We start from the raw sequence: 12,411 nt of genomic DNA on the forward strand, positions 1-12,411 counted from the left end.
ATCACAACGAAGGGGGAATGTTAAGAGGCCGAATGCGCCGCACGACATCAAACGTCACTCATTCAGCCACTCTGCCTTCCCTCCTTATGAAGGCTCTTTTCTTTCATATCCTCCAGTGGGCTTCAGAATTACTCTCTTTGTTATTGCTTTTATTCTTGCTCTAAGTTCTTAGTAAAAGGACCTGAAAAGTCAAACCTCGCCCAAATATAGGTGATGATGGCGTATGTGGACAGCCTCTCTCAGAGGCATTTCAATAACCATTTTATACAGAACAGCGCCCCCTAGGGAATGAACGAATGAAAGTTATATATATAAGTACACATACACACACACATATTATATAATTGTATGTATACATCCAAATTTCACCTCAGTTTCTCTCTAATCTTCTTCATCACCTTTAGCTTACCCAGCTGTCTTGAGATATTTGGTGGGAAGCACACATGTGTATTCTTGATGAGCTGCCCCCCTAATCATAACCCCCCCCCCCCCCTCATATTAAAAATTGAGAAGTTACAGTTGTGCTCTAGATTCAGTTGTGATCCTGGCTTATAGGGTCTTTGAGGTTCCTTCTAAATTTTCATCCACCCCAGTTTTATCAACCCTAAACCGCCGCCTTCTGCTACCAGTTGTTTACGCTTCTGACTTCTGCGTTTGGTAAAATTCAATTAAGCTGAGGCGCTCGGAGATGTTTTGTCATCTGTCCTCAGACCTGCAGCACAGAGAAGTGACTGACATACCAACGACTGAGAAAGACAGAGATGGAGACAGAGAGAGAGAGAAAATGAAAGTTTTCTCCCCTCCGTTTAACGAGCAAAAGGGTGGCAGCCATAAAGCGCTGACTGAAAAGATGAGGTCAGAAAACAAACAGGCTGTGACCATGAGTCGTGCGTTTTTATGCCATTACAAACCTATAAAGATCCACTTTTAAATGCTTTCCAAACAGATGGGAGATGGCTTTCAGGCCTCTCAGTAGCACGTTCAGCTCCCTTCCTCTGCTGGTCTCCCTCCCTCTGCTGGTCTCCCTTCCTCTGCTGGTCTCCCTCCCTCTGCTGGTCTCCCTCCCTCTGCTGGTCTCCCTCCCTCTGCTGGTCTCCCTCTTCCTCTTTCGCCTTTCACAGTGCACTGGGTCTCCCTGAAGTTAGCTCTCCAGCTTTGTGACTCTTTGTGCTTGTGCCAGCTGGCCCCTCTGCATTTGCGTTACTCGGATGTGGCACTAGGCTGGGAAATTCGGGACTGAAGCCCTGCATGAATCCGAATGATTTGTTTAGCTCAGCTGTTTCAACAACCTTGCTCTTAAGATTCTAGCAATGGTCCCGTTCTTACTGTAAAATTATAGCTAATACTGGGAGTATGACGCCTGATTTGTGCTCGAAGCCCGAAGGATGGTTCTCTGGGCTGGAAGCAGGACTGTGGTGTAGGTCACAGGAACTTCCCTTGGCCGAATGTGCTGCTCTTCCCAGAGGAGTCCTCCAGACACGGTCGGGCTTGTGGGTGCGTTTGATCGCTTCCCTCAGAGCTGTATTAATTTGCCGTTTCTGCGTCCCGCAGTCCTGCTATTACCCCCTCACCCTGGACTGGGGTCCCAGTGAGGCTTCAATTATTTAAGCCAAACTCGAGCAGTCGCTTCAAGCGGGTAATTAATTGTCAATTAAGGGGCTACATTAGCGGTGGCGTCAACAGCTTGCGATGGAATGAAAGATTCGGAGTGAGCCTACATCCTGCTCTAATTACACACGTCCTGTTTCAAATGTCTGCTTAAAACTTATCATTTTATGCCCATTTAGTATTTTCCACTGGTTCTGGCCATTACTCGAGTCGAGAAACTTGGGCCATTAACAGTTTGAAGGGGGCTGGAGAACCTTTCCTAAACATCTGAAGATGTCCTGGATGTGATAATACGGCACTAGCCTATTGGCCTTGAGGTTAAAGCTGTTGATATTGAACCTGGTCAAAGAGGTGCATCATGGGATTTTGCCGAAGCTAAGCACTGTCTCTGATGACGTCCAAAGCCGGTGAAGGATTCCTACTCGCATCTTTGCTTTTGCGTAGCAAGAGAATTCATGGCTGATAGTAGCAGTTGTGAGAGCGGGGACACTTAGTGGCTAGCTGTGAGTGTGGGCCTGTTTAGGGGCTAGCTGTGAGTTACTGGCTAGCTGAGTGTGAGTCTGTGTAGCGGCTAGCTGTGAGTTACTGGCTAGCTGATTGTGAGACCGCGTAGCGGCTAGCTGTGAGTTAGCAGCTGGCGGTGAGTTAGCAACTAGTTGTGAGGACAGGGCCAGAGAAGCAAGATCAGAGTTGGGCCGCGTTGCCATTCGCTGTTATTCTTATGGAGGAAAATGGATTAATTGATACGCTGGGAGCATTTGAAGGAAAGCAACTTCCAGGCAATTAGAAACTCAGCACTCGGGGTTAAAAAAAAATCATGGCAGCCTCTTACTTCCTTTATCAAAAGAAGGAGTTGTTTGGGATGACCTTTTAAGATGTGATGTGAAGATGTGAACCGGCTGATTCCAGTGAAGACTATGATAGAACATACAGTATAGAGGCAGATCTGCAGAGTCTTAGCCACTGTATACGTTATTCACGAGTCCCCATCGCCTTTATTACACACCTAATCCAGTTACCATGGTAAATCACTGGAGGGTTTATGTCATTATAACTGGATCACATGCGCAGCCTTTATAGGATGCTGTCACGTTACCTGACAGAATGAAGGATAGCTGAGCCATAATCAAAATACCGCGAACGCTCCTTGGCTTGGCGGCACGGTCGTACCCTTCTCCCCGGTCGCTCTCGGGAACACGGACCCCAGCGGGCGCGTTGGGGCGGAGCGCGACAATGGCACGGACTCGCTCGTGGGGGAAATTACAGAGGGGCCAGCTGGCAAATTAAAGATCTGGATCAAATTCTAATCGACGTAGTCGACGCTTAATCTGTTTATCTGACTGGTGAAAAGGAAACTCGCCTGGGGGCAAGAGGGGGTGGGGTGTGTGTGCGTAATATGCAACAGAGACCCCATGCATCCCCACAATGTTCGATTTCTATAGATAACATAAACGCTCCTTCCACACCCCCCCCAGTTGCTCTTAAAATAGCTCCTGAACGTTGTTATTACCGCGCTGAGCACTCGAGTGGATTTTCCCCCGGATGCCCATATGCTTCCATGTCTGTCGACTCGAATGGTGATATTTAGCAAACATGTTGCCGCTCGAAGCTGCCGAATCGGGGCTGGGGGAGGCTGTTTGTATAGGTTTTAAAGTTAATACTGGGGGTGGGATGCTTTAACTCCCTCCACACAGGGTTTGTTCAGATCTGCTGCCAGTGAGTGCAGTCATGTGACACTCCACTATCTGACTGCAGTGAAAGGCAGCTTTAAATTGTGCCCTAAACCTCTCTGTATGTGTTTACCTCATAAGGCCCGAGGGACATAACATGCAAGGCTGAAGAGACATTCACACATCTATATCTCCTTTAATTGCAGCGTTTGGGCTTTAAAATGTACCAGCGATGGTTCTTTTATAGCAAGTGTGGCAGTTTATTGGGACGGAGGAACACAGTTCAAAAAAGAAAACCTATATTGGGAAACTACAACTCAAAGTAGGGGCGTGGCCCCTTTAAATGGGAAAAAAACCTGCTGCTGTAAAACTAAAATAAGCCTTAAGACGTGGCAGACGCCACTAAGCCTGCCACTCCTGAACATCATGCATACACCTCCCTCATCTGCCCCATTGTCGCCACCCAAACTCACCTGGCTAACAAACACCCTTTGCAGCCCAACCATGCGCTCAAACCATATGGAGCTAACTAGATTTTTACAGGTGCTGTGCTGTTGATGCCTCTATGTCTGCTGCTCCTTCAACATCTCAGAAGCGTTTGAGGGACGTTTTCGCCATGCTTTCCGCACAAAAAACCGGGCAGGTTAGAGTTCGAGCTGAGGGACATTAGGAGGGCTAAACGCCAGTTTGCATCTTGTGCCCCAGTGCAATAGAGAAATGCAAGCACTCTCGTTAGTGATGAGCGACTCCCGGCATGCACCGCTGCTCCGGAGCACAATGGATCCCTTCTGTTCCCACGGCGACGGAGTTTGTGCTGTTTCAGCTGCTCCGGTCGGCCCGCATGCCAAAAACGTGTCACAACAGTCTGAGTAAGCGGCTGCCGGCCCCCCCCCCTGTCTGCAGTACCGCCAGAGCAGATGTTGCCTCCCCCTCATATTCCGCTCAGGCACAGGTCAGAAAAAGGCCTCGGAGAACGAATACACCCTCACTGCGCGTTCGCGCGTTGTTTTTCTGAACGTAGCGGGTTCTGATGGAGATACAAGGTTCAGGGTGGTGGGATTAAAGTGCATAGAAGCTCACCCCTGGGTGCAGCCCAGTAGGAAGTAGGAAAGTGGCTACGTTTGCAAACCTCGGTCACGGTGGGTCTCTGAAGCCTAAGCCTGCGGCACTGGGCTCGACATACGAGTCAGCAGCTTTGCATAGCGGACAATTCCTTTTCCAGGTAATCCTGCGTAAACAATGCAATGGGATGATGTCTTCATACTATATAAACCACAATGTCACACTTCATCTCTTGTTTTAGGGTCCTTTTCCACCATATTGGGTTTGAAAAAAGGGTGCTGAGGCACGGTTTAGCAGAGGCACCGGTGGGTCGGAACATTCTAGAAATTTAGTAGTAAATTTGCCGTTTCATGCACTAAGAGCCTGCTGCGGATGCATGGTCGGCCTTGGTAAAATGTTCCAAAGGCAATACATTGAGGATATTTTTATTAAAAGCGACAGAGGAAAAAGTATAATTTAATGGTCTGACAATGTTCTGTGAAAGACTGTAAATCCATCTGGCGGGCCGCCCTGCAGAACACGCAGAGGTCTGCTCGCTCACTGGCATTAATAGAGACCGAATGTTTTATTAAATAGCCTCCACTAAAATAGATGATGGAAAGCGTGTGTTGGGGGGGGGGGGGGACCATTTCAATCAGCGCACAGATGAAGGGGGGCGGCATTCAGTCAGGATGTTTGGACGTCGAACTCTGAGCGGCAGCTCTGAGGGGAGCATGGTGCCCCCCAGTGCCACCTGTGTCCCATTCACCGGGCTTGCGCCGCACGTGCACTGATGCATGCTGGGAGTCCCAGGCGTCGTGAGTGGCCACCCATTTTGGACTATGACCCCCCCCCCCCTCGATGCCAATAGCCGTCATTCTGGGAGGCGAGTGGGAGCTGGTAGTACATGGGTTTTCAGAAAGACCCGCCAAATGTCATGGTGCCTGCAGGGGGCGCCATTGTCAGCCTTGGCCTGGTATCGTACGTTTTTTCACGGAGTGGCATCGCTGGGATAACCTCCGCTGGAGTCATGGGCCATGGTTTCACGTGTTTATTTCAGAATCTGAAAGCTTTTTAAGCAGAGGGATAATATGATTATTCCGTTTGTGTACATTCTGGGCTGGTGACGTAAGAGACTGGGGCCTGCGTGACTTAGAATGAGAGGGGGATCATGCCAGGAGAGGGAAAGAGGCCATGGCAGGGAAGGAGGGATGAGAAGAACATGACGCAGCTGGTGCTGCCCTGCTGCCTCATGGGGGAGATTTTAGGCTCCACCCTGACAGACTGGTATCCAGTTCACTCTAATATTCCGCTGAGGTTGGTCTCCACACCCAGTGTTGGGGAAGTTACTCACAGAAGTTATCCATTAAAGACAGGGGTGGAACGTTCAGGTCCAGAAAGTATAAATCCAGTTTTGTTTCACCCAACCAGTTGAGTACTCTGTGACTGTGACTCTTTATACTCAACTGGTTGGTTTGTGAATAACTTGTGAATAACTTCCCCGACACTGTCCGTACCATCCATGGTAATGAGATGCCACCCCCCCCCCCCCACGCATGAACATGTTTCTCGCGTTTGTGGCATCCGCAGGATGTGAAGGTGTGACTGGGCACTCTGAGGCCATCGAGCGTGTGATGCATTTCGATAATGATGCGCCAGGATTGAGCCGCTTCCGGGCTCGTTACAGAACCTTATCTGAGAAGCCATAAAGGAGTCAATCAAGACGGGAGGAGCCAGTGTGTTCAAACAGCATGCTGGATGGATGGATGGATGGATAGTTAGCTGGATGCAGACAAATATTCATCCGTCCATCTTCCGTACCCGCTTCTCCTGTGCAAGGTGACGGGGGTCTGAAGCCAATCCCAGAAGCTATGGGCACAAGACAGGGAATAACCCAGGACTGGGTGTCGGCACATTGCGGTAGACCGTAAAAATAAATGATAAGCAGTAACACTGCAAAGAATGTTAAGGAAAATATTGCACGGGATTCGGTAGATAGAGCTCAGTAATAAATAGTAATTTATTACTATTTGGGTGATTTCCTCACTGGCCATTCCGGTCATCGCCTTTCTTCTCTTTTCTCTCGTGTTATATGTCACAGTCACCTTGCCCAGACTAGCATGGTAACCCCCTCCCTCCCTGCGTGACAATTATGCCACTTGTACTGCTTTTGCACTTTACGTCGATACTGTGGAAGGATTTTGCATCTAACTTAGCACAATTCATGTCATAGATATTTTATTGCCTTTTCTAATAGTTTTATTTATTTCCTCGATTTTATTATCCATCTTAACTTTTCCCCCTATATTTCTCATACGCTTATGCACAGTGACGGAGCTGTGTTCCCACAATAACATTTCGCTGCCGTTGTACTGTAGCTGTGCATGTGACAAATAAAAAACCTTGAATCCTTAATCCCTGGTGACCTTATTTTTGTCTCGTGTTTCTGTCCCCCTCAGGACGTGAAGTCCACCTTCTTTCAGTTCGGGGCCTCAATCCAGCAGGAGGCGCTGCTGATGCTGAACATCATGGAGGAGTACGACTGGCACGTCTTCTCCATCGTCACCAGCAAGTTCCCCGGGTACCAGGACTTCATCAGCATCCTGAAGAACACGGTGGACAACAGCTTTGTGGGCTGGGACCTGCAGAACACCATCACGCTGGAGGCGGTGGATGGCGACACCAGGACGCAGATCCAGCTGAAGAGGATCCAGTCGCCCGTCATCCTGCTGTACTGCTCCAAAGACGAGGCGGCCTACATCCTGGCTGAGGCTCGTTCGCTGGGTCTCACTGGCTTCGGTTTCATTTGGATCGTGCCCAGCCTGACCACGGGCAACCCGGAGATCACGCCTGATGAGTTCCCCTCGGGCATGATCTCGGTCTCCTACGACGACTGGGACTATCCCTTGGAGGCGAGGGTGCGAGACGGCCTGGGGATTATCACCACCGCAGCTTCTGCCATGCTGGAGGAGTTCGGCGACATCCCCGAGGCCAAAACCAGCTGCTACGGACAGCTGGAGAAGACCAAGCTCCCACCTAGCGCCTTGCACAAGTAGGTTTGTCTCTCCAGAGCCTGGCCCATCCATTTGGAGCTTTGCACGTTGGCTGAATCTCTAAACTGCTCATGAGGTCTGTGTGTCTGTGTGATGTACCGTCTGGATCAAACGCTCAAACACATGGTACAGCGTTCAAACCCCCGATTAGGACATGAAAGTCCTCCAGGTTGGCCTGGGTGGGCAGAGGTTGCAGAGAGTGTGGTTCAGCTAATTGGCACTCAGAAGGTCGCTGGTTCAAATCCCGTTGGGCCCCTGAGCAAGGCTTCTAAACCCAAATGGCTTTGTTTTGGTTAAATAAAATACGGAATGTTTTGTTTAAGTGCACGAGTGGTCCCCCCCCCCATCTTGAACCCAGCACCTGCAATGGGGTGCTGGATGCTGCATCAGGGTACTAACAAGCCTGACTTCCCCACATCCTGCTCCACTGGCCCGCCTGTCTCCTCCCATTTTCTGGGGGGCAGGGAGGGGCATCCTGCTGAGACAATTATCAGCCACATTTATCATTGTGCCACCGGTCGCTTCCACCCAGGTGTGTGGGTCACATTAATCCCACAGTGCTAGCAGACAGTCGGTGAGCGGGCCGGGCATCGCCGTGGAAACAGGGCCCCACGGGCACTCTGTGAGTCTACAGCAGTGGCTGGTATCACACCCTGCAGCTGGAAACGATAAAGGGCCTGAAAGCACCGATGATGGCATTTACAGCACTGATGCGGTCTAGGGGGCAAGCCGATGCATGCTGCAGCATTTTAGGACATTTCAGTAAATTACATTTACTGTATGTATTTCGGTAAGTAAAAAAAAAACTGAAAACAACAAAAAGCAATTACCATGGTAGGCAAATCGCTGCGTCGAGACAGAGCGGAAGATGAAAGTAGCGTTCTGGGTGAAATTCTGCAGTCTCCCCGTTTTTGGGATGACATGGAATGAGGAAATGTGGGACCGGCGGCTCGGCTCCAGAGAGCCCCTTGTGTGAGGGACCGTTACAGCCTGCATTCTCTTTTGGGGGGAGAAAATGCAGCATCGCTCTGATGGTGTAAACACAACCCAAAGAGAGAGACGGCGAGCTGGCAGTGGTACGCCTCGCTTCACGCCTCTCTCTACTGACCGCTACGTCCCACGGGAGCCCATTCTGGCAGTAAATCTTCAAATGAAGGTTTCTTTTTCCAGGTATTCCGCTTTCTACCGATAAAGTTATACATTTTGAATGGCTGGTGTTTATTGACATATAGGATAGAATTTTTTATTTTTTCTCGAAGGAAACTGAGACGTGGAACTAAAAGAAGCTACCTACCCCGGTAACGGTCTCCTCGACACGGCCACCCTGAAGCGAGCTGTCGTTCCTGAAAGTGTCGCAAAATTCGCTAATCAGGCAGGCAGCTGGGAAGCTGATAAGTGACGCGAACCGGCGTCAATTGTGGTGATGACCGTCAAGCACAAGCCAGCCTCCGGCAAGGCTTTCTGTTTGCACTCGCCAAATCTGGCGAGTTGGACCTGAGTGGGTCAAGGGTGGAGGTCGCAAATGCATGAGGGATCTGGGAGGCCGGGGCTTCCTGCAAAGCATTCCAGTCACAGGCGTCTGCCGATGTCCACAAGGTGGCCGAATGTATGACTCACGTCTGACAGGAGGTCGGAGCTTCCACATCTGGAGCAGGGGGTGGGGCTTTGATTGGCTGCATACTGTAGGTGGGATAGGATTGTGGGAGGTGATCAGAGTGGGTACCAGAATCAGGCTCTGAGAGGGTGCTCTGGGTCTGAGACAAAACAGTGAGGCACAAGCAAACGAGTAGGATCTGTGCCTTATACCGACTGGAAGTGGCTGAAATCATAAATAAATCCACTGGAGGCTGATAGCTGACATAGATGGATAGCACCTAGGAGCTTGTGGTTTGCGTCGTTGGTCACATGACCATCGCACCTCCCAATTCCCAACGCCTGAACCGGCTTCCAGGACCACCCTCCGCGGCCATGAATCACATCCCGCTTAGCTGCGAAAGCAGTGCACTCTGGGATACGTTTTCCGAGCCATTGATCGATTCGCGTGTGATTCATTTGAGCAACAAAATCACAGACGTATACAAACCTTGAACTTATACTGCGTGGAAATATACCCCTGGTCCGCAAATGCAATTGTCGCCGTGAGTTTCATAAAACTGTAAATATATAATTGCTATGTCTCTTCATGGCTTTTCACCGCTGATGGCTGGGAAGCTTAATAAAGTTGCCAGCAGAGAGACGGAAATCGAAAGGGTGGGAGAGGATTTGTCCGGGGAGCGGCAGGTGAAGGACATGCTTTGATGGATTTTTCCTTCTCACTTATTCGTCTGGAAGTGGGAAAGTGTCTGTTTTGCAATTTACAAGGGGCGGCATGCCGAGTGAAAATGGTCCCATCTCCACCAGCTTCTCCAGCGAGATGCAGTGAACGTTCATCTGGATGAACCTCTGTCAGTCTGATTTTTTTTGATGTTCTGACTCATATTGTTTAACACCCCATATAGGCTTGCCGTGTTTGGCTTGGGCAGATTCCCCGATAACATCAGATGTGTTTGAATGTCGGGCCTTCCTTTCTGACTCGAAGCCGAGTACCGCGAGGCCTCTGCTGGGGCCCCAGTTCATCCCCGTAAGGACCCCTGAACCCTAAAAACACAACTGACTCTGCTTAAGATGTTCCACCAACGCCGTGCGTTTTTCTAGGCGAGTTCTTGAAACCTATCGTCTTTCTGAAGTGCCCCCTCAATGACTTTGTGGTGTTTAATTATGTAGAACAAGTAGATTTAAGGTTTAAGTGAAATGAAGCATGGCCACAGGCTAGCGGACAGTACACACGGCATCTTTGAAGCTAATTATGATCGCGTTTCAGGACTTCCTCCTCTGCTGTGTTAGCGTCTTACCTCTTTGTTAAATTTTTAATTAAAAACAATAGTCTCTCGCTCTTTCTCGCTCTCGTTCTAGCGATTACACAATCGATCATTAGCTATCGCCTCCCTCCCATTTTACTACAGTACCTCTGTGTGAAAGGCTTGCTTTGCCTTCTGGGAAACGCAAGACCCCCCTCGGTCAGAAACAGCCCCCGGCAAGGACACGCATTCTTAGAAAGATAATTAACGGGAAATTAACCCGCAGTTTGGGATGGTAATGCGGTGCAACGTAAGGAAGGTCTACAAAAAACCACACAGAGTCATGTGACTTGGGGGTCAGGTGGGTGGGTAAAAGGGCAACAGCAGGAGGGAAAATGTTTGTTAAAAAGGCTGCAACAGGGTCTACGATCAGAGCCTAAAATGAACTGGTCACCTGATTTTGCCCACCCCCCCCACACGGTATAAATTTGAATCAAGTACACTTTCTTACATTTTAACTACTTTCGATTGACATGCGTCATCCATCACATAAACACTTATATAAGTTCGATTTTTTGCAATAAAATTTACCGCCCATGCCATTTAAGTCACCTTACAGCAAAACGCACAAAAACCTGAAAGTACGCTGATGATATATACTAAAAACGGATAAATTAACAACAAGTTCAACTGTAAATTTACTGAAAGGCATACGCCACCTTTTTGCATTAGCACTTTTGTAAAGTCTGTGTATCTTGGATATATTGCACATGGATTTACGTTACATCAGTGTTACGTAAGTCAAGATGCCTGTATGTATAAAAAGGCTCAGGTTTGCATATAGATTTCTGCACTGATCTGGGAGCAGTTTGAAGCACCTGCATCTTCGTGCTCAGCGTTACAAAATGGCGGGGGGGGTCGGGCGTGACGGGACGCCACGCCGAGTGAGCGAGGTCGTTTATCTTCGTACGGGATCCGCACCGCGCCGGGCGTCCCGTGGTGCTTCCCAGCTGTCCTCATGCTCCCCGGAGTCGTCTGCCTACCCAGTCTCAGATATTTTTACCCCGAGCACTCCTGACAGACCTGCCCCCTCCCGAGGGACCAGGAGACGTCCTGAGTGTCCACCGAAACACCACAGGGCCGCCGAGCAACGAGATGGTGATTTAATGTTTCCCTAAGGTTTTAAGAACGTTGTTTTGAGGATATAAGGATGTTCTTGCGATAGAAAGAGAATGATTCAAATAAGCAAGCTAATGCATACAGAGGAAATGAAAACTGCGAGGAACAGCGACAGAGACGCATTTAAAGAATGCGGGGAGCTGAGGTGGAAAACTGGGACGTTTAGGAACAGAACCTGTCACAGGATCACAGTGGGGGGGTCTGAGGTCACTGTCTAGCAGCTGCTATTGACTGAAGGATTCCCGTTGGAATTCGAGAAGGAGCAACGTACTCCTTCCTGAGCAGGAACAGCTACGCCTGCCTCCCGGTGTCACAAAGGGGACTTTGGAGACAGACACACCCCCCCTGGTCCCTCAGAACCAGTGTCCTTCACACTTTGCTTCCATTGTAGCTCCTAATTCCCTCACTGTCCAATGAGATGTGAGAGACAGACAAATCACAAAGACTACTGTTACTTTAAAAGAAAAAGGTTCAGTGGTCATGGCCGTTGGTGCTGCTATGATCCACTGTCTCGGTAATCCCCGCTTATCCGCAGGGTCCGGGAGAGGCCAAGAAAGGCAACAGCACAAAACCCTCTGAAAATTAGCCATAATCATCTATAGTGTGAAAGTGGAGTTAATGCAAGGAGTGGTGGCGCAAATTCCTCTGGACCTCCTCTGCAATCTGGACATAACTGGATCCAATAACACACTCCATTCATTAAGGAAGTGCGCCGCTCTCCTCCTTCTGAATGGATTTTGCGGGCCAGAGCAGAGTGGATGAGGGAGGGTGGGCCGTCATCACGACAAACCATTCAGACTCTAAGTACCTAGTTTTCAAGGATGACTGGTGGTCCAGACTGATGGGATAGTGATGGGATCTTTCACTGCGGACCGGGAAGTCGGGGCAGGATCAGGAAATACAATCGAATGGATTGGACAGTGATCTGTTTAATTGACGGTGCTGATGCAGGATTGGAAGGATACGTCATTTGACAGTATCGCCCCCTGCTGGTTCTACAATGTTGTAACGCACAGAGTCTAT

General features: G+C 49.4%; 1 protein-coding gene across 1 annotated transcript in view; it reads left to right on the forward strand.

Annotated features, from left to right (window-relative positions):
- Positions 1-12,411, forward strand: part of grin2aa (glutamate receptor, ionotropic, N-methyl D-aspartate 2A, a) — an 84,450-nt gene that overhangs the window by 37,283 nt on the left and 34,756 nt on the right. The window contains exon 3 of the mRNA XM_048991257.1: positions 6,779-7,371. Within this exon, the coding sequence (XP_048847214.1) occupies positions 6,779-7,371 (593 nt within the window). The remainder of the gene's footprint in view (positions 1-6,778; positions 7,372-12,411) is intronic.

The sequence above is a fragment of the Brienomyrus brachyistius genome, chromosome 22 (genome assembly GCF_023856365.1).
Source record: "Brienomyrus brachyistius isolate T26 chromosome 22, BBRACH_0.4, whole genome shotgun sequence".
In the NCBI taxonomy this organism is placed as follows: Eukaryota; Metazoa; Chordata; class Actinopteri; order Osteoglossiformes; family Mormyridae; genus Brienomyrus; species Brienomyrus brachyistius.